The 23092-nt window shown below is 40.6% G+C and overlaps 2 protein-coding genes across 6 annotated transcripts; both read left to right on the top strand.

Annotated features, from left to right (window-relative positions):
• The first annotated feature begins 5 nt into the window (after positions 1–5).
• On the top strand, positions 6–9812 carry LOC124057521 (outer dense fiber protein 2-like). Of its 5 annotated transcripts, none has more exons than XM_046385878.1 (18): positions 336–494; positions 586–685; positions 1030–1152; positions 1733–1872; positions 2370–2499; positions 2580–2711; positions 2797–2871; positions 2959–3030; positions 3210–3326; positions 3949–4146; positions 4602–4711; positions 5383–5518; positions 5765–5875; positions 6573–6836; positions 7263–7363; positions 7478–7640; positions 8232–8357; positions 9472–9811. In XM_046385878.1, the coding sequence occupies exons 2-18, from the start codon at positions 587–589 to the stop codon at positions 9616–9618; spliced, it is 2244 nt and encodes a 747-aa protein (XP_046241834.1). In that variant the 5' UTR covers positions 336–494; position 586; the 3' UTR covers positions 9619–9811. The 5 variants fall into 5 exon arrangements, with proteins under 5 accessions (XP_046241831.1, XP_046241833.1, XP_046241834.1 ...); XM_046385879.1 differs by having other exon boundaries at positions 1030–1146; positions 9472–9810; XM_046385875.1 differs by lacking the exon at positions 586–685 and having other exon boundaries at positions 6–494; positions 9472–9812.
• A 718-nt stretch (positions 9813–10530) lies between these two features.
• Positions 10531–23053, top strand: gle1 (GLE1 RNA export mediator). The gene is made up of 15 exons (XM_046385881.1): positions 10531–10782; positions 11493–11723; positions 12162–12320; positions 13042–13190; positions 13277–13337; positions 15594–15851; positions 16513–16729; positions 17584–17696; positions 18484–18696; positions 19741–19931; positions 20032–20161; positions 20307–20411; positions 20945–21027; positions 21123–21186; positions 21951–23053. The coding sequence occupies exons 1-15, from the start codon at positions 10684–10686 to the stop codon at positions 22017–22019; spliced, it is 2142 nt and encodes a 713-aa protein (XP_046241837.1). The 5' UTR covers positions 10531–10683; the 3' UTR covers positions 22020–23053.
• Positions 23054–23092: the final 39 nt, after the last annotated feature.

Here is a 23092-nt window from a genome sequence, read left to right as displayed (position 1 = left end):
CCTACTGCGCACATTCCACTTTGTAGTAGAGCAATCCGTTACTAGTTGTAGAACAGATGAATTGTTAATCGTGTTAGCTAACTTTATGACAAAGAAGGCAATTTAAATAGTTAAGTTAGCTAGTAGTTAAATTTACACGGTACGGTATGTTTTGATGAAACCCACGGTCACCACCATGTTCGATTTCATGGTGCTTTTTTCATTGTTTTATGATATGATATGTCACAATATATTCCATCGAATAAAATCTATGATAGTAGTTAACCTGGTTTATAAGGACGGGGCCATAAATTAATTTTAACACTAAGTTTAGAAATCACCCATTATTTCGAGTGGTTACCACGGGCAACGCATATCAGAAACTCGCCTCCACCAATCACAGAATGAGATACTGCAAACGAACCAATCTGGGGAATCGTTTGTCCATCCAAACAGCCGTCCCCTCGACAGACAAAAGTCGGGATTTATCTTGGGGAAACTCCGAGCTTGGCACGGTAATAACGAACCAGCACTATCTTATATGTGTTTGCATGGGTCTTTGTTGATCTTAAACGCGGTCTGAATGTTGATGTGATGTCTCTAAAGAATGAAAACCCGAGATTCGACGCCGCCTGTTCATGTCCATGTACCGGAGACCACACCTGTACATGTTCACATGAGGAGGAGTCCCAACAAGACCCCACAGGTTACTAATACTAATTACACAGCAATTTAATTGCACAGTAGTTACACTATTAAGCTCCCAATACAATTTGACGTTTTATTTTTGAAGGTCATCGTTTGATTGCTGATACATGCATGGTGATCAAAGTTTCACTGTCATTTTTTATGTTGTAGCTAATGTAACTGTTGTAGCTAATGTGTAAAAAGTTCTCTGCAGTACCTTGTAACTTTTCCCTTTTAAAATTCTTAAACAGAATTGACACCACTTGTAACGACTTTTTATTCAAAGCATTAAATAATGACGATGAGCATGTCGCAAAAGGTCGTATGTGTTTTATCTGTTGAATGCATCCTGTTTTTCTGCAGAAGAGGACAAATGATGCCCAGGTGATAGGAAATGGAGGGAGGCCAAGAGTGCGGACGCCGTGGATTCCCCCAGGAAGACTGTCTTACCGAAGAGATGTGGGCTCATACAAGTGTGAGGTCTCTGTAGGTCTTACTGCAGTGCTTTCAACCTAAGCTGATAAATATGCTGGCAAGTGAGCACACCTGAGAAGTAGAGGAGAATAATCTAACAGAGATTTGCTTCCCTAACAATTGAGATGGCTTTGCGCTGAGTCCTGAATGTGGTCAAAAAAGGATTACAAGTAAATTTAAACAAGTGAATTGCAAGTGAATTTAAACAGAACAGAGAAAGAAACAATCACCTTGTTTACCAAGGACTAAAGTTACCTCCTATCCATTCAAAGCTGTCATAGCATCTTTTAGCTGTGTGCGATTGTTCATTTGAAACAGCAACATGCAACGCAGAAGTTTGACCCCCATGAGACCCTTGAAGGAATAAGACAGAAGGACTGATGATGGATACAGGATCATGTCAGACCGTGACTGCTGTTGCAGTACTTTAACAGAGTGTTTCTGTGACACTGCAGGAGAGTTATATAGTTTTGCGATTTGCAATGCCCTTAGAAGGCACCGAATATTTTTGAAACTTTTTGTGAATCAAGTTCAACCTTTGTTTATGTGTGATGTCACTGAACATGGGTCTTGTTTGGTTGCATCTTATCAGAGGAACAGAATGCAGCACCTACCAGAAAGTGAAAGCGGACATCAACACGATTCAGAGGAGCAGGAAGAGGAGCTGGCAGCAGTGTCCAAAAACCTCAGTATCCTACTCAGAGAGCAAGAAAACATTTGTCGTTTAAATAAGTAAGAGCCTCTTCAACAGCTGTAAAATTACAAAGCTTTGTACTAATGTCTCAATTTCAAACCAACCCAGACACACAGTTCCAAAAAACATATGGTCTTGTGCTTTTCACTTCAGGGGATTTTTTGTTTGAGCTGATTTGATTTTCGGAATACTTTAAAAATGAAAATGTAGCCATTAAGATAAAGTGTTTAGCACACATCATGTTTTTTTGTCACTTGCCATTTTTCACTGACATTTGACCAGGGAGATATTTGCCAGAGATGAGGCACAGAAACAGATTTTCTTGTTACCTTTTGCTAAACATAAACAAGAAAACAATACATTTAGATTTGGCAAGCCGAAGAAGCTAGTTACAGGCTGAAGGATGTAATAGAGTATGTTAGAAAAACTGCTGAACACAAGTCAGCACCTTACTCCCCGAATGTTGACATAATGGCAACTTTTTGTGAGGGTGGATGGTATTTCAGTCAGATTTTTTTTTCCGTCTTGCTTTTAGGTCAGATTGCAAGGGTCAACACAGAGAGACAGCCGTGCTCCTGAGAGCACTTATAGAAGCAGAAATTGACGGCGTAGCAGTAACCAATCAGCTGACAGCTCTGAAAGAAACTGTCGACAGCCTTGCTAAGGTAAACTTTCCACCATATGATCACTCCGAGCTCATTAAGAGCAGGATAATTTACTGTATATGATGTGTCATTTTTTTTAGGACAAGCGACTATCAATATTGCATGCAACTTCACTGGGGCGGCAGCAGGACTTGCTGTTCGAGAAGATAGAGATGTTTGACCACACGAATCACAGCCTTCGAGAGCTCCTCAGAGAGTGGAGTGAATATGAGGTACAGGAAGTAGAAAAGAGCTCATAGAGAGCAAATTTCAACATGCAGTATTTCTCATCTCACTGCTATGCTGTTGTGTCCACAGAGAGAATCACTGATGTGGTCAGAACAGAAAGATGCCTTAAAAAAGAGAATCGCTGACAGTGAAGCAGAGAATATTGTGAGTAATTATCACCTGGTCAGATGCAGTGCTCGTTCATCATCAGCCACCAGACACCTGAGGAAAACTTTCTTGTATTTCTTGCAGCGACTTTTGGCCAAAGTCACCAACAAGGAGAAAGAGGCATCTAAGCTTGCTGAGCACTTGGACTTTGAAAAGGTTTGATCTACTAAACTGGTTAAGTGAAAAGTTAACACAACTCTTAATTTCTCATAGCTTGGTAGATAAAGGTTGGTGTCTGTCACAGAGTCATATACAGTGTTAAGGTTTAGGTGTTCACAAACAGAACCCCCCCCCCCCCCCCCCCCCCCAAACTTCGCCCCACTCTGTCATGGCAGGACAAAGCGAAGACGACAGAGGAGCTCTCAAGAATCCTGCAGTCAACCCGCAACCATCTGGAATCCGAGCTGAACAGAGCGGAAGATGAAAAAGCCCATCTGGCTGCTCAGATTCAGGTCTGTGAATAAAACACACACACGTCAACTGTCAGATGTGGACCAGTTGTTTTCATCTGACTTGTATGACAATGAAACGGGTGCTCGGCTGTCGGTGTTAGAGGGAAATGGCCAGTGTACCAAACAGTGTTAGCTATTGCTTCTTTGTCTACTCTGACTGGAATACAGTCTCTCCCTGTGGTCTCTGTAGGAGGCCCTGAAACGTTCCAAGCTCACTCCTTTGTGCAGGACAGCTGCAGCAGTCAGCTTTTCAGCCCAGAGTCATGGTGAAAAATGTGTAAAATGGTTGTGGAAACTTCTCTGTTTATCTAAAAATATACATTATTCCTTCAATCTTCTGTTTTGTCAAAATATGGCTTTGCAACATAGCTAGCCAAATGGAACTCCAGAACATTATGCAGTAGGTTTGCACTGGTAATCTATAATGGAGGAGTAGATAAAGTTCTGCCTATTCTTGCTATTAGTTGCTCATTTATGGTGTTACCTGGTCTTTTGGTATTTGAGAAAAGCGGACGATGCACCTTATTTGACCTTCTGACTTTCAGACTTGTCAGAACAGCCAGTAAGGGTTTTTATAATGCTTTAAACTTGATGTCTCTTTCCTTCTCTGCATGTGGAGCAGAGGATGCAGCAGAACCATGAGCAGCAGCAGGAGGAGCTGCTGACTCTGCAGGAGGAGCTGCAGAATCTGAGGCAGCGGAGAGAGGAGGAGAAAGAAGAGGAGTGGCGGCAAGACAAGGAGGCGCTCGCCCTGCTGACCGAGCAGGCTGAGCAGACCGAAGAGTCGGCCAGACAGCTTGGGGTTAAACTGCAGGAGAAGGTCAGTGTTCAGAGGTCCACAGCACATTGTCTGAAAATCACACAACACTGAAATTTTGGATGGGTCCTGTAGCTTAGTTGTACACAAAGCATAAAAAAATGTTGATGATCCACAGTCATATCTGCGGCTTCTCCTGCATGCAAATAAATCTTCTCACTGTTGACGTTTTCTTCTCTGATAGCACGTTTTATGCAAATCAAGTTCAAAAGAAGTTTGGTGAAGCTCTTGTTCAGTAGCAATATTCCAGCGAAACACACAAACATCAGATTCTGAGATGAGGACAGTTTACAGAAGTTTATTTTCACTCTGAGTTTTACAGCACATTCAGCAGACTGCAGCACAGATGCATCATGGGGATGGACATGCTCTGCAAAATGTCCTAAAACATAAATGTACTGCAGGGGTAAAATATCTTTAAAGACTAATATCAAGACAACATTTGTTTTTTGTTGAAGGAATCCCAGTTGGCTCAAGCTCTGTCCACCTCCAGTGAGTGGTGCCTCCGCCACTCTAAAGAGGCAGCTGCCAAAGGACAACTGGAAGAAGAGATTTTTGCTCTCAGACTGTGAGTACACTTTTTGGCATTTTCACGTTTAGTTTGTAGCTGCAAAACTGTTATTTGACCCTGTTTACAGTCAAGGATGTTCAGTCCTACTTAATTCTGGTGACTTTCTCATGATAGAATTGTTATTTGTTCATTCATTCATGTGCAAGTGTTACATCAGCGCTTCATGTGGAGCAGCTTTTGATGGAAGTCGCACTCCACTTGTAGCAAAATAGGACAGATATACAGTAATGTCACGTATTATTACTTACTTACTTACGTGAACATTTAAATGAGTAAAATTAAAACCTCTTGTTGAATAATCAAAATAATGTAACAAAAATTACGTGCACAAATGATGCTATCTCTTCGGTCTCAGATTAAACTTGATAATTCTAACCTTTTTTGAACAAGTTTGTAAATCAAAACCAAGTTCTAAAAACATGCTTCCAAAACAAATATGCTTACTTTAATTGTTTTACATACTGTGATATTTGTTGCTGTGAAGACAAATGTGCCAAACTAAACAAATTTTCAATGACATTAGTTTGCAGTTGCAGTTAAACAATGTTGAAAACTGACATGAAGATATTTTCATAAACATCCGGAAAATAATTTTTAAAAAAACATGTAAATGGTGAGAGCTGTCACAACAACACCACAAAAGCGTTACATACCTGCTTCCATCACAGACAAGTGACTGAGCTGAACTCTCAGCTTCATTCGGTGGAGGAGAGGAGTCGGACGGAGAGGGAGGAGCTCAGAGATCAGCTCCATCATCTCAGTGCTGAAAACGCCTCTGCCAAGCTGGACAACCAAAGGCTCGAGGTACAGCAGATGTGAGATTTGCCATGTGATGAGTGTTCTCTATGTGATGATAGCTATGTGTTCATGAGTCATCAAAATGTAAATTGTTTTATTTAATTTATTTTGGTGTTCTTACTAGTAATTTATTTTGACAACACTAACCCTATCTCATATTTGTCAGTTTCTTCCGCTGTTTCATCCTTTCTCTGGACTCGAGGAAATGTATTTCGACTGCACTGATGTATTGTAAATATATGTTATATTTAGGATCTGATGACGTCATCTGAGGAGAAGCTCAGAAGTCTGCAGTCTGAAGCCCGTCAGCTGAAATCATTAATCAAAAAGCATGAAAACCTGGTGGAGAAATATAAGAAAAAGGTACAGCTGCTCTGAAACCTGTTAACTAGAGCTGCAACAGTTAGTGGAGTGGAAGACTAGCAACCACCGACTGTTTTGATAATCAGTTAACTGTTTCAGTCATTTTTTTCAGTCAAAATGTCAAACCTTTATCTGATTCCTGCTTCTTAAATGTCAGAATATGTTGCTTTTCTTTGTTATTTATGTTAAGTGAAGATTCTTTGGATTTTGTTGGACAATTTGAAACTGGAAAACTGTGATGAGCATTTTTCACAATTGTTTGACATTTTATAGGCTGAAAGATTAAATGGTTAATCCTGAAAATAATTGGCAGATTAATCCATATTGAACACAATGCTATAAATAATGCCCTCCTCAAACAAATGGCAAGTAACTTCAGATTTTTGCTAAATGGTTTGCTTTTCTAAAAACCGTTGCAAAGGGAATATAGAGACAAACTGATATGCGAGTTCTTGTAATATCATACTGAATTGGCTAAAGGGTCAGTTCACCCAAGTCACAGAAACCTCACAAGATCTCTTAGCTCCAGTGATGCTGAGCTGGACATGGCTATCTGACAGAACAGAGAAAATATACTTTCTATACTTGTAAACTAACCCTTTACTCTGTAAAAGCATAATCTCTTCAGAGAAGGACTTCATATACTCGAACATGTTGATATTTACTGTGTGTAGTGATGTTATTCTTCCGTGTTCAGGTCCAGCAGGCTCGTCTGGAATCGGAGGAGTACCGCCTGAAGCTGGAGATGACCCAGAAGGAGGCGTGGGAGGCGAAGCTGAGCCTGGAGAGGGAGAAGGAGCAAGTGAAGCGGGAGCTCCTGGGCCGACTCAGAGACCTCGAGACTCTGCCTGACAAACTGAGGAGGACCGAGCAGCAGCTCAGAGACGTAAAAGAGGAGGCCGACGTCCACGAGAGGAGGAACATGGAGCACAACTCCGCCCTCTCTGAAGTCCGACACAAGGTACCTAACTTAACCCCCACAAAGACATGCAGAAGACAGTGAAATGTCTCCTTCAGTCTTTTTCACTTGACTGTGCAGATTAAGCTAAAATGCTGGCTGCAGATATAAGAGATTTAAGAGAATGACAGTTTTAAAATCCATACTGTAGAGTTTGTCTTCACGCTATAAGAGTTGTTTCTCAGAGCAAATGAAACTCATTAAAAATGCTTTTCTCAGCTTTATTCTCAGCTTCCATCTGTTGCAAGTGACTGTCTCACAAGCTACCTGATTTAGCGTGGCTAAAGACCAAGGGGTTTACGATTTCTTTTTCTGTTCTGGGATCATTTCTAGCACTGTCACAGCAAGAGGATTCCAAGTTTGAGTCCAGGTCTGGGCCCTCCTGTGCCCTACCATTGCTATCTATCACGATTCTGTATTCATTCTCAGGTGGAGCAGCAAGGTGCTCAGCTGGAGACGTTTCAGCAGAGGAACGTGCTGCTGCAGGAAGAGAACAACGTTCTCAAAGAAGGAATTCATAACTTGGAGAGGTGTGGACACTTACTTATAAACTTATTCACTTTTAAGATCACTTGTAAATTTTGCAGATATAACACACAATTTTCTAAGCTGTCAGTGCTGATTTCTGTGTTGTTTTGTTGTAGGAAGCTGCAGGACATGAAGGTAGAAAACACGGGGATGTCTCAGGATCTGTGTACAAAGGAAGCCAGTGTACAGTATATTCAACAGCAGCTGGAGGAGAAGACGCGCGAGTGCAGCGTCCTGTCCAGACAGCTGCAACAGAGTCTGGATGATGCACAGAGACAGGTGTGAAACTTTATAGCCACAAGGAGTCAACCCATACTGGATTTTCAAAGGTTGACAGTAGTTTTGTCACAGGAAAAGCCTAAATGAACAGTCTTCAACTTTATTAGAAACTGGATAACAATTCCAAATAATCAATTAATCGCTAAATTTAAAACTATTGAACTGATCAAACGAACTGTACAAAGAGTGGCAGCAGTTTTTTTTTAGCTATTATTTTCAATCAGGGTCATTAATTGCAGTTGAGAGGTTGACTGATTTGTATGTTTGATTTGTTTGTAAAGCGTCCTATCGGTGCCTATTGAGCGACCAAATGGATTAATTGGTAAACCTTGAATATTCACTTCTCTTACCCGTATCCCATATCTCTTATCCATCCTTCTTTAATACCATTCATTAATTTGCTCAGTGGTTCTGATGTTGATATTCTGTTTACATGGCCATTTGTTATTTCAAGTGTGTGGGGTTTTTTTTCGTATTTTTGAGTTAATATAAATAATAATAATGATAATAATAATAATAAATATTGTTGTCCATGTAAGCATAGTCAGGAGAACTTTTAACTTATCTTTTTTTTTCCTTTCTGGCCTGCAGGTGGACAGCAGCATGCAGAAGGCTTTGGCCAAAGAGAGAGCGTCTCAGTCTAAAGCCTTGGACCTGCAGAGTCAGCTGAGCAGAGCCAAAGCAGAGCAGAGTCAGCTGCAGCGAAGCAAGGAGGAGGTACATCACTCTGTCCGTCCTCAAAACATTTCCATTCAGCAGCTGTAGAATTTAACTAAGAATGTTTACTCAACTGCTGGAATTTTTTATGTATATTTTCGTGCTACATTTCAGAGGGAAATTATTGTGCTTTCACTTCATTTGTTCACTACATGCTACATACAGGGTCCTGGTGATTTATTTCATTTTAAACTTACAATACAATATTGGTATAAAAATTGATACTCAGAATGTCCTGAACACACAAAATAGGATGTTTTTTTAATGAACAGCCTTCACACAGTGCTGCAGAAAAGGTCACTGACCACATCTCAACACATTTAGCCTTGGTTTGAACATCTGATTGTAGATCAGTTTTTTTGTAGCTTCTGTATCAAGTGCAGATATATTGTTTCAACATGTGGCATTGAAAAAGTGTTGAAAAAGTATTGATTCTTCGATACTTTTCAGGTCAAGGGTTTCACACGTAAAACATATGATCAGTTTAAAAAATATGATGCATTCTTACACATTAGACTACCTAACAGTATATAAAGGAATCCTACCTTGGCAACATTAAAATTGTGCTTAAATAAATGCATCTATAATAATATTCTAATAATACTTATTGAATTAGAAGAAGAAGAAGAATCAGCTTTATTGACAGTATATATATTTTTACATACACACACTGAATTCATCTTCTGCATTTGACCCATCCTTAGTTGAACACACACATGCAACACCCAGAAAATTACATGCAGTGAAACACACACAGGAGCAGTGGGCAGCATCAAGCGCCAGGGGAGCATATTGGGGGTTAAGTGCCTTGAATTAGTCACTCCACCACACTCAAATTTTTCCTGCCCGTCCAGTGAGGGAATCAAACCGGTGACCCTCCGATCACAAGCTGCTTCTCCGACCTCTAGGCCACAGCTGCCCCCACAATTAGTCAAAGGTATTGGGACTCTGTAGGGATAAAGTGGTTAGAGAAGTAAATGAGTAAATTAAGTGGAGGTTCATTAATATTCATGTTGTACATGAGACTATAGATACACATGCTCGAACAGCCGTGAGCTCTGACAAAAAGTGGAAATTAAATTCAGAAATGTTTGTTTGTTCCATTTTCCTTCAGATGGAGCGCCGTTTCCAGAGTCAGCTGCAGAACATGAAGGACAGACTGGAACAGTCAGACTCCACAAACCGCAGTCTGCAGAATTATGTTCACTTTCTCAAAACCTCATATGGAAATGTGTTTGGTGACTCTTTGCTCACAAACTGACTGCAGAACTCTTCAACCTGACCAGCATTTATCCATTCTTAAAGCATTATAGATTATTGTTTTGACTTAAGAGTTTTAGATACTATCTATGAAATGTATAAATCTTTTTTAAAATGAAATGTTTTCATTTGAGTTGTCTGAAATATATTTATATTCCTTTGAATAAATTACTTTATGCATATCTTTTTGATTCTGAGGGCACTTTTTGGTGGAAGAAAGATCTTCCTTCTTTCATGTCTGTAAATTTGAAAACTTGCCTTTGGGCAAATGTAATACATTTTGTTGTGAAAGAACACATCAACACAACATCCCAGTTTTAATTTGCAAAATAATATTTGCTAGTAGGCTTCTTTACAGCCAAATTGAACTCCTATATTTTATTTTTGTATAAATTTGAAATACCATAATTAATGTAGAATCAATTCCTATGAAGTGATTATCTAAATATTACATTTCCTTTTACTTATACCAAATCCTATTTAGGCCTTTGGTAATTCAAGATAGTCTTGTTTTTTTGGAAAAAGCTTGCTCGACATGCTCAACTCAGCTTATGTTTGATGTTTCAAAATCTTTTTTTATTTAAATATCAAGCATTTTATAAATGGATTGCAAACAAGCAAGTGCACGAGGTTTTTTTAATCGAATTTTATTTAGTATATGCAGTGTGTAATATCAGATTTTAAGAGGTGAGTATTTTAATAAGTATGGCACACAAAAATTGGACGGACGAATTTAAAAGACGGACCGCTTGAGGGACTGTGATATGTCTTTCCTCGTTTCGCCACAGGGTCAGATGTATTTCCAGCAGTAAAATAAATGTTGTTATTACGTGCAGACAGTCGAGATTCTATCGTGAGTAATATTTATACAGGACAACTAAACCCAGGACAAAATACAATAAGGACATGGCCCAGCCGGAAACTAAGAGAGTCTCCTCAGAAGGCGGGCTGTTTCTCGTCGGATTGTAATTTATGTAACGTCATCCGGCGGCTCAAAACTTTTAGACCATATACCAACGTTGTCAGTAGTTTTTCTAGCTTGGTTTTTATTTATTATTTTGTCGTGATGCCTTCTGAAAATCTACGATGGGAAACTTTACAAGCCTTAAAAAATTCACCAAAGGGAAATATCAAATACGATCCATACTGGTCGACAAGGGGAGAGGTGAGTTAATGCTAGCTAACTGACTCAGACGTTGGCTGGGTCACACCAACAAGCATCATTTAAATTTAACATTGGCATAGTTCTGGTCACAGTTTTATTAAAACTAGGTTTAAAATGAGCAAATTTAGATTTAAAGCTTAGCATAGCTTTGTTGCACTATTAATACATTATTTTCGTTTATCGAAGGAAACCGAAATTAAATAGTAAATATACAGTGTAATCAACGTGCAGGTGCTTATCTCCCCAAATCAAATTAGAAAAACAAATCACTATCGTTAATTAGCCTGCTGTTGGGACCCAGTACATATGAAAGAGAGAGGAAAGCCATTAACTGTTTTAACGGCTGATCTTCCTTGGTTTACTTTTAATTGTTGCTAGCTAGATAAACAATTGTTCTTACTCACGATGACTCGCCAGAGAAGCTCGTGTCTCATTCATGGAGGAAAACGTGTTATTCGAATTAATATTAATTAATCAACTAATGAAAATCCGCTTTTTAGAAGTTTAATCTCAAGAATAAGTTTGAAGGTGAATACTAGATTACTGGCTCGCAATGGGAGGTACGAGAGACTAACCTGCCGGCCTCTGGTCCTGGCCGTTCTATCGGTACACCACTGTATTTACACATTTAAACAGGCATCGTGTTAATAAAAACTAATCTTTAAGTGTAATGTGTGTGTGTGTGTGTGTGTGTGTGCCTGTTCTTGCAGGATATTATGGCAGGATATAAAGAGTCTTTCAGCTTGTCCTCGCACTCTGGGGTCATATTGCAGCACCTCAGCTCCTCATCCCCACAAAAGTCCAGCTTCCTGGGCCCCACCTCCGAAGACTCCAGCCCTGGTCTTTCTGAGGAGATCTGGGCCTCTGTTTCCTCCACAGGATCCATGCCTGACAGCAGCGCCAAGCACACCACACACCTTTTAAAGGCCGAAAGTGAGCAGGTGAGTGCCTCTTCCTGAATCCCTGCTGATCTCTCTGTGTTTGTATGTGTATGTGAAAAGCAACTTGCTGAACTGCGTTCTGACATGATCGCTTTTGTGTGTTTTGTATTTGAGAGCAAATATACAATAGCAGAACAGCAAAATTGCTAAGTAATGGTACAAGGCAACAAATTAGTATTTACACCAGTTTTAATTCAAATATATGACATCTAAACTTAAATTCAGTCATTTAATGTGAAATTAAAATTAGTTTTTGAAAGATTTGCATATATATATATTTTTTAAGTGTTTATGAATTCAGTTTCATTTATGAGAACTTCAAGCGGCTATTTAACTTTTCTACAGAGTTATGTGTTACACTTTCTCAGCTCCACATTTTGTATAACTTTGTTTGACTCAAGTCTGATGTTATATTTTCACTGTGATAATGTGCTGCAGGCTCTTAGTGACGAGGTGAGGGGTGAAGATCAAGAGGCAGATGTCAGTGAAGTTTCCAGTCCTGCATCTCCACCTGCCCTTTCCCTGCTGTCACCCAAAGCCATGGAGACTGCAGGCCGTATTGTCCAGTTTGAACAGAAACAGCGAGAAAAGGCCAAGGTCAGCCTCGGAGCTTGTTAACGTTCCCTGAGGTGCAACATGATAGCTGTGTACATTTAAACTAATTATAATAATTAATAATAAATTTGATAATTGATTAATGGTTTAAGCAAATGCAATATTTTTGCTTGTGATTTTCTTGATTTTTATTCATGTAAATTTGTTATTTTTGCCCTTTAGTCAGAAAATACAAGAAGAAAAACTGATGGACAGATTCATTAATAATGAAAAAGACTGTTTGATTTTTGTCACCCAAACAATGAGCTCGTCTTTTGGAAAGAACCTTTCAAACCTTTTTATTTAAAGATATGTTTTCCAGTACTTTTTTAATAAGTAGATTTATTGCAAGTTAGTTTTTGTTGATGATTTTTTTTATTTTGGTTTGTTATTAATTATTTATTTATTGAAAATGAAAACATCTTGCAGGATAAATATGTTTATAGTAGCTTTTATGTTTCAATATATTAAAGCGTATGTGGTCTTACAGTGGGCACTTAAAGCTTCTTTATACAAACCACAATGACCCTAGTTTTTCTTAAGAATTTCTTGAATCAAAAGTCAAATTTAGAATCATTTCTGAGACCATTTCCTGCATACTGGCCTTGATATATGGATGTAACCTGTTTACTGTGTGTGTGATTAGTAAGCTGCAATGACCTTGCTGTGCTGACCGGAAGCTCTGCAGTTTCACCTGGTTGATGTGTAAAATCTGTCCTCCCAGATGGCCCTCAGTCTGCGGCAGGAGATGCAGGAGAAGCTGGTGGTGGCGGTGGCGAGCTCCGAGTCAGAGCAGCTGAAGCGCTTTGAGGAGTTCATGGAGCTGAAGCAGAGGCAGGAGTACCAGAGCATGAGGGACATGATGGAAAGAGAGTAAGTGCCAGCAGAAAGTCTCGTGGTGTTTGTCATTTCTGAAATATTATGTGTGATCCAAACTGTCTGCTTTTTCTGCTCTCTAGAACGAAAGAAAGCATTGGGCGTCAAGAGAAGCTGAAAGAAGAGCAGCGACACAGAATGAAGGTATGATTATCAGACAATATGTGCAAAATATACTGATGTGAGTGACAGCCCGTGAATATCTGCTTTTAAGGTCTGCTGTAGGGCTGAAACGATTCCTCTAATAACTCAATTACTAAAATATTTGTTCATTCCATGTACCTACATACAGCACTTGTGTTTGACACAGACGCTTATTAGTGACACACAACATAAAGAAATGATGCTTCGGATTCCAACATGGAGGAGCAGAGAGAAAAAAGCGACAGACCAGAGAAAAGAACAGAAAGTGTCCAAAATATGGGATCATTTTAAGCTGAAACAAAACGTAAACTCTGTCAGTGCTTACAACATCTCAGCAGAAAACTTATAGGCCACACATCCCGTCACAAGGTAACATTAGTGTTAAACATACTGGTAAATTAGTGTAAGGGCTCTAAAGAATGTATGTTAACTCTGCTGCATATAGTGGCTAGTTAAGACTAGTTATTATGATGGCTTGTTTTGTAGAATATTCAACAGTGTCGTGAATATTCTGCAGAAGCTCCTGTGGGTAGGTACAATCGATGTCCAGTGCTGTCTCTCTCTTTCATTAGTTTGAAATGTAGGAAAAAGTGAAAATGTAATATGAGTGTTACATGGGCATTATAACTGTCCATTTTGATAATATTTGTAAAGTGTTATGAGAGTGAGACTTTTATGAAGGGTTAGGTGAGGAGAGGAGAAGGAGAGAATGACATGACTGGAAAGGAGAGAAGGAGAGGGAGCTGGAGAGGAGAAGACAGGAAGAGAGCAGAAAAAGAGAGCCTCCGCAGTCCACTCAAGTTTGAATATATGTAAATAAAAGCAACCATTTTCTAAACCTCAGACACAACATCTGAGCTTGTTTTCATATCGCAATGCGTAGATTTCTGTTTGTATGGTTGTGGTTACAGTTGTACTTCTTTAATACTTAATACAACTTCTGCTATTACATTCACTGAAACTGACTGGACCTGAGCTCCATTCATGGTGCTGTTATGATAGTCGTACACAAATGCGCTTACCTTCTCCCCCCACAGTGATTCATAAAATACCCCAGAAAGCAAAATGTCAGGTTGTGTAAGTAGCAGCTGGAGCCTAAAATGCACCAGTCTGATACAGCCAGGACATTCACTTGTGGTCAGCAGGGTCAGCGGTCACTGAAATCCGTGACCAATTAGTTGTTCATTTTAAGAGCTGCAGCCTTAGTATGGACACACTGTGAAGTCTGGTGTCCAAATCCTGTATTTATCAAGCATCTCAGAGTAGAAAATCAGTGCTAACTGGATAAAAATTTTCTGTGATAAATTTTAGGTCTAATAGCCAAAGCACTTTATCAATGTAATGTTTCATATTAACAATGATGTGATCGAATAATCCAGTTTTGTTGGTTAAAAAAAGAAATCAAATAATTCTTTGACTGATCTGATGCAAACGCGAACTCATCCTCTCACTACCAAAACTGAGGTCCTGCTCACAAACCTACTGTGACGTTGGAGACGGCAGCGTGAAGAACTGACGCAAGGCAAAAAGACGACAAAAGCTTTCAGAGATAATAAAAGCAGATGGCCCGGACTTGAAAACGTATGTCATATTATCGGCTTATTCTCAGGTGCGTTCTATAGAAAATACGGTAATTTTAACACCAGATGAGTTCATTTGTTTATTTATTTAAAAATCATAGTGGTGGTGCTATATTGAAGAGCTATGTTCAAATAATTAAGAAGTGGTCAAATAAAAAACAAACAAAAATGCAAGACAAATGCCCACAAGCCACAGAGAATTTGTAACTTCATTGCATTGCGTGTCCAGTGTAGCTATGCATGTGGTGCATCTTTGTGTACAGCTTAATATGAATTAAAAAAAAAACGGTAAATATCATTATGTGGCCTGTGTTATCTGCCGATACACATAAAGCCTACGCCTGTTACCATCTTCTGCATTTTGAATTTCAATCTTATACTACTGCACTTCATCATATTTTCTATTTCAAGTTGAGTTGAAGCAGCAACATCTTGCTCTCTCTGAGGAGTAACCCATCTCACTGACTGCCGAGAGTCTCTGTAGGAAGTTTCATAAACAACTACATTTTTTTTTTTTGAAGTGCTAAATTCACTGGTTTTGAAGTTTCAAAGATGGATTCTTTGAGGCTTAGATGATAAATATGGGCCTTTCGTTGCAAGTTCAGGAAGAATTCTGGTGGCAGTCGAGTGTGTTTAGGAGGGTGTAAATAATTATCTTCATTGCCCTCTACGTCAGATCCTCAACCTGCGGCTGAGGGAGGCGGAGCAGCAGCGCCTCCGGGAGGCGGAGCTCGAGCGCCAGAGGCAGGCGGAGGGCAGGGAGAGAGTGCGTAACCTTAACACCATCCAGGAGGAGATCCTGCAGCTCAACCAACTGCTGGATCGGTCCACCCAGACTAAACCTGATCTGCCACTGGCCAGCCTCAGCTCCCTGAGCACTCGTGGGAACCAGCTGTGCTCACAGGTGTCAGAGGTGGTGCGAAAGACGGCAGAGGTCAGTTTAACTGCTGATTGGTAAAGTTCATGTTTGGAGTGAGGCTCCTTCCTACCCTGAAGAGAGAAAGTCTGGAGAGAGATGGAAAATCATTGTGGTTGTGTTAAAGAAGCATTCCAGTTTATTACAACTTGAAAACAAAATCAGTCAGGGGATCAGAAAGGTTGAAAACAAATAGGCAAATGGTAAAATTAATTAATACCCAGTCCTTGCATGAATGTATATCAGTTTTCTGTAATGTCTGTTTTTTCTTCTTAACTTTGATCTATTGCACTTATCTGTTTTTTCCATTAATCCCTTTGTCTGTAAGGTGGCAGAAAATGTGAAAAATGCCCCAAGTAATTCCCTACAGCCCAAGGTGTTTTCTTCAGCTAGCTTTTGTTTTCTCTCCCCAAAATCCAGCGCAGTGGCATAAATCAGACGATGTTGATGAATAACTGAAAGGAGAAATTGTTAATACATTTGCAACTAATCCATCAATCAGCTAGTTTTTTAAACATTAGCTAATGTTATCATTGTGACACTAAAGTGAGATTTATACATACAAAATTAATTGTACTTATTGTTATCCCAGTTCAACGCGGATCAGACTGGAGCTTTGATGTGGATCATCTCACCGATCAGACCCATCTTTGTAACTTTTCCTGCTGTTTCTTTCCAGGGAGAATTTCCCAGTGTGGAGGACATGACCGTGGCCGAGCGAGCCCTCCACGAGATGAGGGCGCTGATCCGGCTGATGCAGGAGGAGATCGCTAAGGCTCAAGAGAAGAAGGAGCAGGAGCAGGAAGAGGAGCGCAAGAAGCGAGAAGTGCTGCAGGCGCAACAGGAAGCGCAAAAAAAGGCGGCGCAGTCTGCCAAAGAGAAGGCACAGAGGAGAGGTGAGAGGTTTGTTCTGATCCAGGGTCGTGGACATTGTACCACTACATGATATCATGCAAGGTTTCAGTCACACATCTGCTCAAAAAATGGTGATCTCTCCAGGTGGCACGAAATTGTCTTAGCAGCCTCTAGGCCTGGAAGAAATGATGTCAGGAGGCTGCTGAGTGATGAAAAAACTTGAGGACTGTGTTCTTGTGAAACATCATCACTCACTAGTCATGTACGGTTACTGTTCAAAGTCCATGTGGAGTTGGGGAAGTCACTTAACCCAGATTGCATTTGGAGCCAACCAGCATTGACGGCTCAGATTTTGAGTACGGCATACGTTGTTGAGTTTGGATATTTTTCATGCACAAAAGTAACAGTTTAGGTTTCAAATATGTGGTTAGTTTTTTTTAAATAATGCCTATTTGGCATAATGCCTATTTTTCACCAACACTTTCAGAGATGTGAGGACAATCAGTGTCGACCAGGGGAGAACAGTCTTACGTTGGCAAGCCCTTTGGTAATATAGCAGTGGCTGATGTCACCATAGTTTCATTATATTGTAAAATCCCTTGAGGATATAAAATATATTTATTGTTGTCACATTATTGCTGCTTATCAGAGCTGCAAACTACTGTCTGCTGCAGCCAGAAAGAACTGATGGGAACTGTGGTGCTGGGTGATACTGTTGTCTTTTAAGAATCAGATTTCAAACCCTAACATGGCAGCAGGAATGTATACATGAATGCAGGCATTCAAAGGGCTACATGTAGAATAGTTGTTCATATTTTTCAGTCTGAGATGCAGGTGTACAGGACAGAATACTGTAGATATTTGAAAGGTTTTAACAGTTATTGTCTCCCCACAGGGCTACAGAACAGCGCAGAAGACAGCACTCTGAAATGGTACAAGGAGCTGCAGGAGTCAGCTGCACAGTGTGCTCAGTCTTTTGAAGACCTCAACTCCCCAAAAGACACACAGGTGGGTTTTTGGTTCTCTGCGTGATTGTTAATTTGGGTCCCATGTCCAAATAGTGTTTTTTATTTTCCTGGCAGAAAAGTGCTGGCAGTGCGCTGGGGAGCACCTTTGGGTGGTGAGAGAGGAAAAAAAATCCAAAAAAAACAAAACTCAACATTGTCACACTCACCAACAGCACAAAGTGTCCTGCTGATGTGCTCCAACACATACCTCTGTTGTGAACTCTGTCTGAGAAAGCTCAGCAATTGTCTCTTCTATTTTCTTGGTTATCAGGGTGCCCCTCTGGCAAATATATGACCCTGGTGCCTTGTATAAAAGTTAAGATATTTTCAGCTGGGAGGGGCCACACAAAAAAGGTTTTCCTCTGCCGCATATGCTCTCTCTTCGTGAGGAACAACAGAGAAGTGACGCTCAGAATAAAGGATATGTGGACCCTGCCCTTAGAGGTTAATTTTCAATGCAGAGCGGAGGGCTTTGTCTACACGTGGATTCTGCCATACAAGTATTTTGCCTAAATAAAATATAGTTGGAAGTGTGGGACACATTTTCATATGTATCAGAATATTATATTATCAAAGGAACAGGAAACTTATTATGAATCTAACCTGACATTTGATACCTTCAGATACAGTCTTTGATACTCAAAATACCCAAAAGGTATTGAGGTTAAATGGCCAACCATAGTATGAAGAGTTATGGTGTCAAGAGTAGTGCATTAATGGCGGAACTGAAACATTTTCAGTAAGCAGAACTCTGTACACGTGGTTTCATGTCTCTTCTCTGGACTCAGACGAAGAAGCTGAAGCTGGAACTCCAGAAAGCAGCCAGCATCCCCGTCAGTCAAATCTCCAGCAACTCTGGATCGCAGCTTCGAGAAATCTTTGATAAGATCGACAAGCTGCTGTCGGGGCGGGCCGTGGTGACCGGTGGGAAGTCTGTCTCCACCTCCCAGCATTCACAGGGCCTGGATTTTGTCAGCTACAAACTGGCTGAGAAGTTTGTGGTGAGTCGTCTTGGTGTACTGTTTGATGTAGTAGCCCAGAATAAGTTACTGAAAAAAGAAGGAGGGAAAAGGTATGTTGCAACACAGACAATATGATCCATTAATCCAATATGATCTGATGGCTGTTGAAATTGTTAATGTCATTAAAGTTTGTAATAATTTTTACAGTTGGTCATTTTTACGTTATTTAAAGAGTAACCAAACCCCAGAGTCTATCCAAAAAAGGGGGGGGGGGACTCCTATCTTGACATTTTAATGCAAAATACTTTTGCATTAACATGGAAGATAGGACAAGAAGATAGAAGGCAACATGGACTGAACATCCAGGAGTGCCATGTCTTTGACATTATGCACAAGTGCCACTACTTCACATCCGAGCAGCACGTCCGTCACTGGATAAACATCCTATGTTATGAGAACATGAGCGCCACGTTGGCAGGCTTAGCAGCTTTTTTTCCCCTGAGTGAGAAAACCTGCATGAAAACAAGTGCTGTACAAATACTGTTTCATTTCATCTGTAGAAGATGATGACAGACAGACAGACTTTAGCTACAGCCTGCCGGACTCGACCGTCGGCTCCCCATCAGAACTGGTTCCAGATTAAACAATGGTTAAAGTGTGGAGCTTTTACATATCTGAGTCACATGCAAGCCATTCTCCTACTCTGTCTCCACACTCAGACCCGATACTTGATGTGGAATCTATAAGGGAATCAACGATGCAGACTCTAAAGTGGCCTCATTTAAAGCTTAACAGTTCACATCACTAGTTTTGGACAGTCGGTCTGGGAGCCCCCTCCCCCTTGAAATTTTGAATACCATTTTCATTATTTAGTGAGATTTTAATTGTTTAGTCAAAAAAATATTTGCGGTTCTTACTAAAATGTGTTTAGGGATTTTTTTTATTATTATTTTTATGACTGCCTGGTTATCCACCAGCTCAGTAGGACCATTGCTAATAACTGTCCTCTCGAAAGGACCGTTGCTAATAATCATCAGGAGCAGAAGACATTAGATCACATCAAAGACCTTTTTCTCCCTGTAGAAACAAGGAGAGGAGGAGGTGGCTTCTCACCACGAAGCCGCTTTCCCCATCGCCGTTGTTGCCTCTGGTATCTGGGAGCTGCACCCTCGAGTGGGAGAATTCATCCTCGCTCACCTGCAGAAGAAGTGTCCGTACGCAGTCCCGCATTACCCTCCGATGAAGGAAGGCACTTCCGTGGAAGAATATCAAAGGTCAGGGAAGCTGAAACTTCATCATGTTGTATTTGTCACAAAAATAAAAAACTAAAAAGTGCGCAGATTTGGGTCAGCTGTTTTGTCTTCACTTCATCAGGATTCTTGGTTACCGTGTGGATGACTCTGGGGTTGAAGGTCAGGACAGTTTCCTGAAGAGGATGTCCGGGATGATCCGTCTCTACGCTGCCATTATTCAGCTGAGGTGGCCCTACGGCTCCAAGCAAGGGGTAAGAACTGTCTCACTTTCTGTGAGGTCTCTGTGTCTTTGTTTGCAATATGCCAAAAATATTGTTAATCTTTTGCATCTTCAAACCTTTGGTTCTCTGTTGTTTTGAATTGTAACAATAACACTGTGTACTTGACGTGTTTCAGTGTGCTCCTCACGGCCTGAACCATGGCTGGCGTTGGTTGGCTCAGATGCTCAACATGGAGCCTCTGGCAGACATCACGGCTACGCTGCTGTTTGACTTTCTCGATGTGAGTCCTGCTTTAACCATCCGTATTGCGGTTTCTAGACACACAAATTCAAATAAGCATGGAGATTGTTCCGTGAAAAGGGTGGGCAAGGTGTGAGCCGTGTCATCATCATGCCGTGAGCTCAGCTATACGAGTTCAGCTCGGAGTTGGAGTTCAGCTGTAGCAAAGCGCAGTAACCGAACAGAGTACGTAGAAACTTAGCTGAGCAGTCACTGATTCACTGAACATCAGCCAATCATGATCTGCGGCTGATCGATCTGCATGTTCGTCTATGAGTTGATCTGTCTTAAGCTAAGAGTTCAGCGTGTTATTATGACCAATGCAGGTTCATTTTGACTGTTTGTCAATTAGGTCCGTCACCCCACAGTGTAACACAGTGTTGCAGTTTTCTTGTCAGACTCTTAAAGCCTTATTAGTGACTTTTGAAAGGCTTGTGATGCAGTTATTGTTATTACTGTGTTCAGTGGAAGCAGCTATGAGCTATGGCTTAACCAGTTTTGCCGTTTGTCTTTTTGTTTGTGCGTCTCCTTCAGGTTTGTGGGAATGCTTTGATGAAGCAGTATCAGGGCCAGTTCTGGAAACTCATCCTGCTTCTGAAAGAGGAATACTTCCAGAGGTGCACACTCACTTCACATTTAACACATGCAGCAGATGTCAGTCCGGGTCTAACTTCCCTCTCTCTGATGTGTTGAATGCGTCTCGTGTCTGCAGGATTGAAGCGGTGACCAGCACTGGACAGATGGGCTCGGTCATCAGACTCAAACAGTTTCTAGAGGTCAGTTAACCTGTGACTAATGTTGGCGCTGAACCGGGCACACACTGAACATTTTTATTTAACTTGTGAGTCGCATTTACTCAAGCCACATCTGATCAGCCGCTCAGCACAGGCAAACCTGCGACTTCTGTGCTCACACTGTGAGGTGCAGACATTGTTACTCAAGATGGCTATGGCCTCAGAAATGTTGGCAACAAAAAGAGAAAGGCAGAGGAAGACAGGTTGTTTCTACAGCAAAGATCAGTTTTATTAACATCACCGCAGTTTCAGTCACGACTACAGTTTTAGACACACGTACATTACTATGGTATTGATGGGCAGGTGGAGCTTTATGAAGCCTTCTTTATGAAAGATGATTCAAAGCTTTGGGGCTTCAAATGCAGCAGCACAGGGACATCTGGTGACTTTGAAAATAGAGTCTAACAGCATCCCTTCAAAGTGGGGCCGAAGCAATCTGAGAATCCTGCATGTTGTTATAAGAGAAAAGATTTTTACTGGCAACATGGTTCATATTTATGGACGATTCCATGTGCCACAGTGTGATGTGGTTGCAGAATGATATCAATAAATGCTACTACTTAAATGACATTACTTGGCATCAGGTGGAAATGTTCTCATACTTAAAATAATATCTTTCTAGTGTACATCACCAGTAGTAGATGTGCTGATCGGATGCAAAACTTTAAAAACGGAACAAAGCGCCCATTGAAGCAGGTTTGTTTTATTGTGAAAAATCTAAACCGAACTCTGTCTCCCATACACAGACGTCACTGCAGAGCCGACAGATCAGCCCTCCCAAAGGCCAACTGAGCTCCATGTTCTGGAGGTCGTGACGGAGGAGGAGCCGCCATGTTGGACGTTGCTGCATGACATCATTTAGGACTGAATAAAATGGAGAGGGCTGTGGTCTCATGCTGCGAAACTGGTCTCTGTGTCTGGAGGGAGACTTGCTCTACAGTCAACTTTACTCCATAGCTAGTGAGGAAAATCAAAGCTGCTCCTGTAGGAAGATGGTTTTCAGAAGAAGTGCGGCTTCTGTGGCTCGTGATCTTTGCGTCAGGTTCATTTACCTGTCGTAGGAGGATTTTGATGTAGGAGTTTCGCTGAAAAGAAGATATTTATCTCCAGATGCACTTGAAGACATTGTCTCATCCACACATCCGTCCTTTCGGCACTGGTTCAAATGGTTTTCTGGGTGTCAGCGTTGAAGACACTGAATGGTTTTTCTGCTTCTTACAGCTGTAGAATATACTTCATCTTTTATGTGTGCGCAATAAAAGGAACCAGATCCTTAAATGGAGACAACGATAATGCAATGTGTTGACGTGTAAATGCCTCCTGTGCATTTTTTTGGGGTCTCCAACTGAATACGTTCTCCAGTGTTCAAAGGTCCTAATGTGGAGCTTGATTTTATTTTACTTTTTGGTCACTACAGGATCACTTCTGCTTGTGTTTTTATTAAGTGCAGACAGAAAAATTGTGTTGAATGGTTTGCATTTTTGCTATTTATTTTATTAGGGCTTCACCATGTGGAACAAAGATTTGTGGTCTAATGAACTGCCAGTTTAATGGATGTGAGTGAGGTCATCTCAAGTTTAGAAATATAACTGGGTTTTACTGTGAAACTCAAGTGCATTGGTCAGTATTTCCACAACTAAAATGATTTGCTTCTCATGTCGCAACAGAAATCTTTAAAAGAATCTTTAAAAAATCTTTAAAAAATGCTTTTAAAGTGCTTTTTTGTTGCAGGGATCATTTTAGAATTGTGTTCTGAATATATAATGTCCATTACACAAGTGCATGAGCCCAGTGATTGCAATCTCCCTAACCAGTTGTCTGAAATAAAACCTCATCAGCTTACTGGAAATGTTTGTCAACACTGGGTTTGTTTGTTTTTTCACCCCTT

Source organism: Scatophagus argus, chromosome 4 (genome assembly GCF_020382885.2).
Source record: "Scatophagus argus isolate fScaArg1 chromosome 4, fScaArg1.pri, whole genome shotgun sequence".
NCBI lineage: Eukaryota > Metazoa > Chordata > Actinopteri > Scatophagidae > Scatophagus > Scatophagus argus.
The sequence above is the reverse complement of the archived record's forward strand: the minus strand, read 5'-3'. Positions and strand labels throughout refer to the sequence as shown.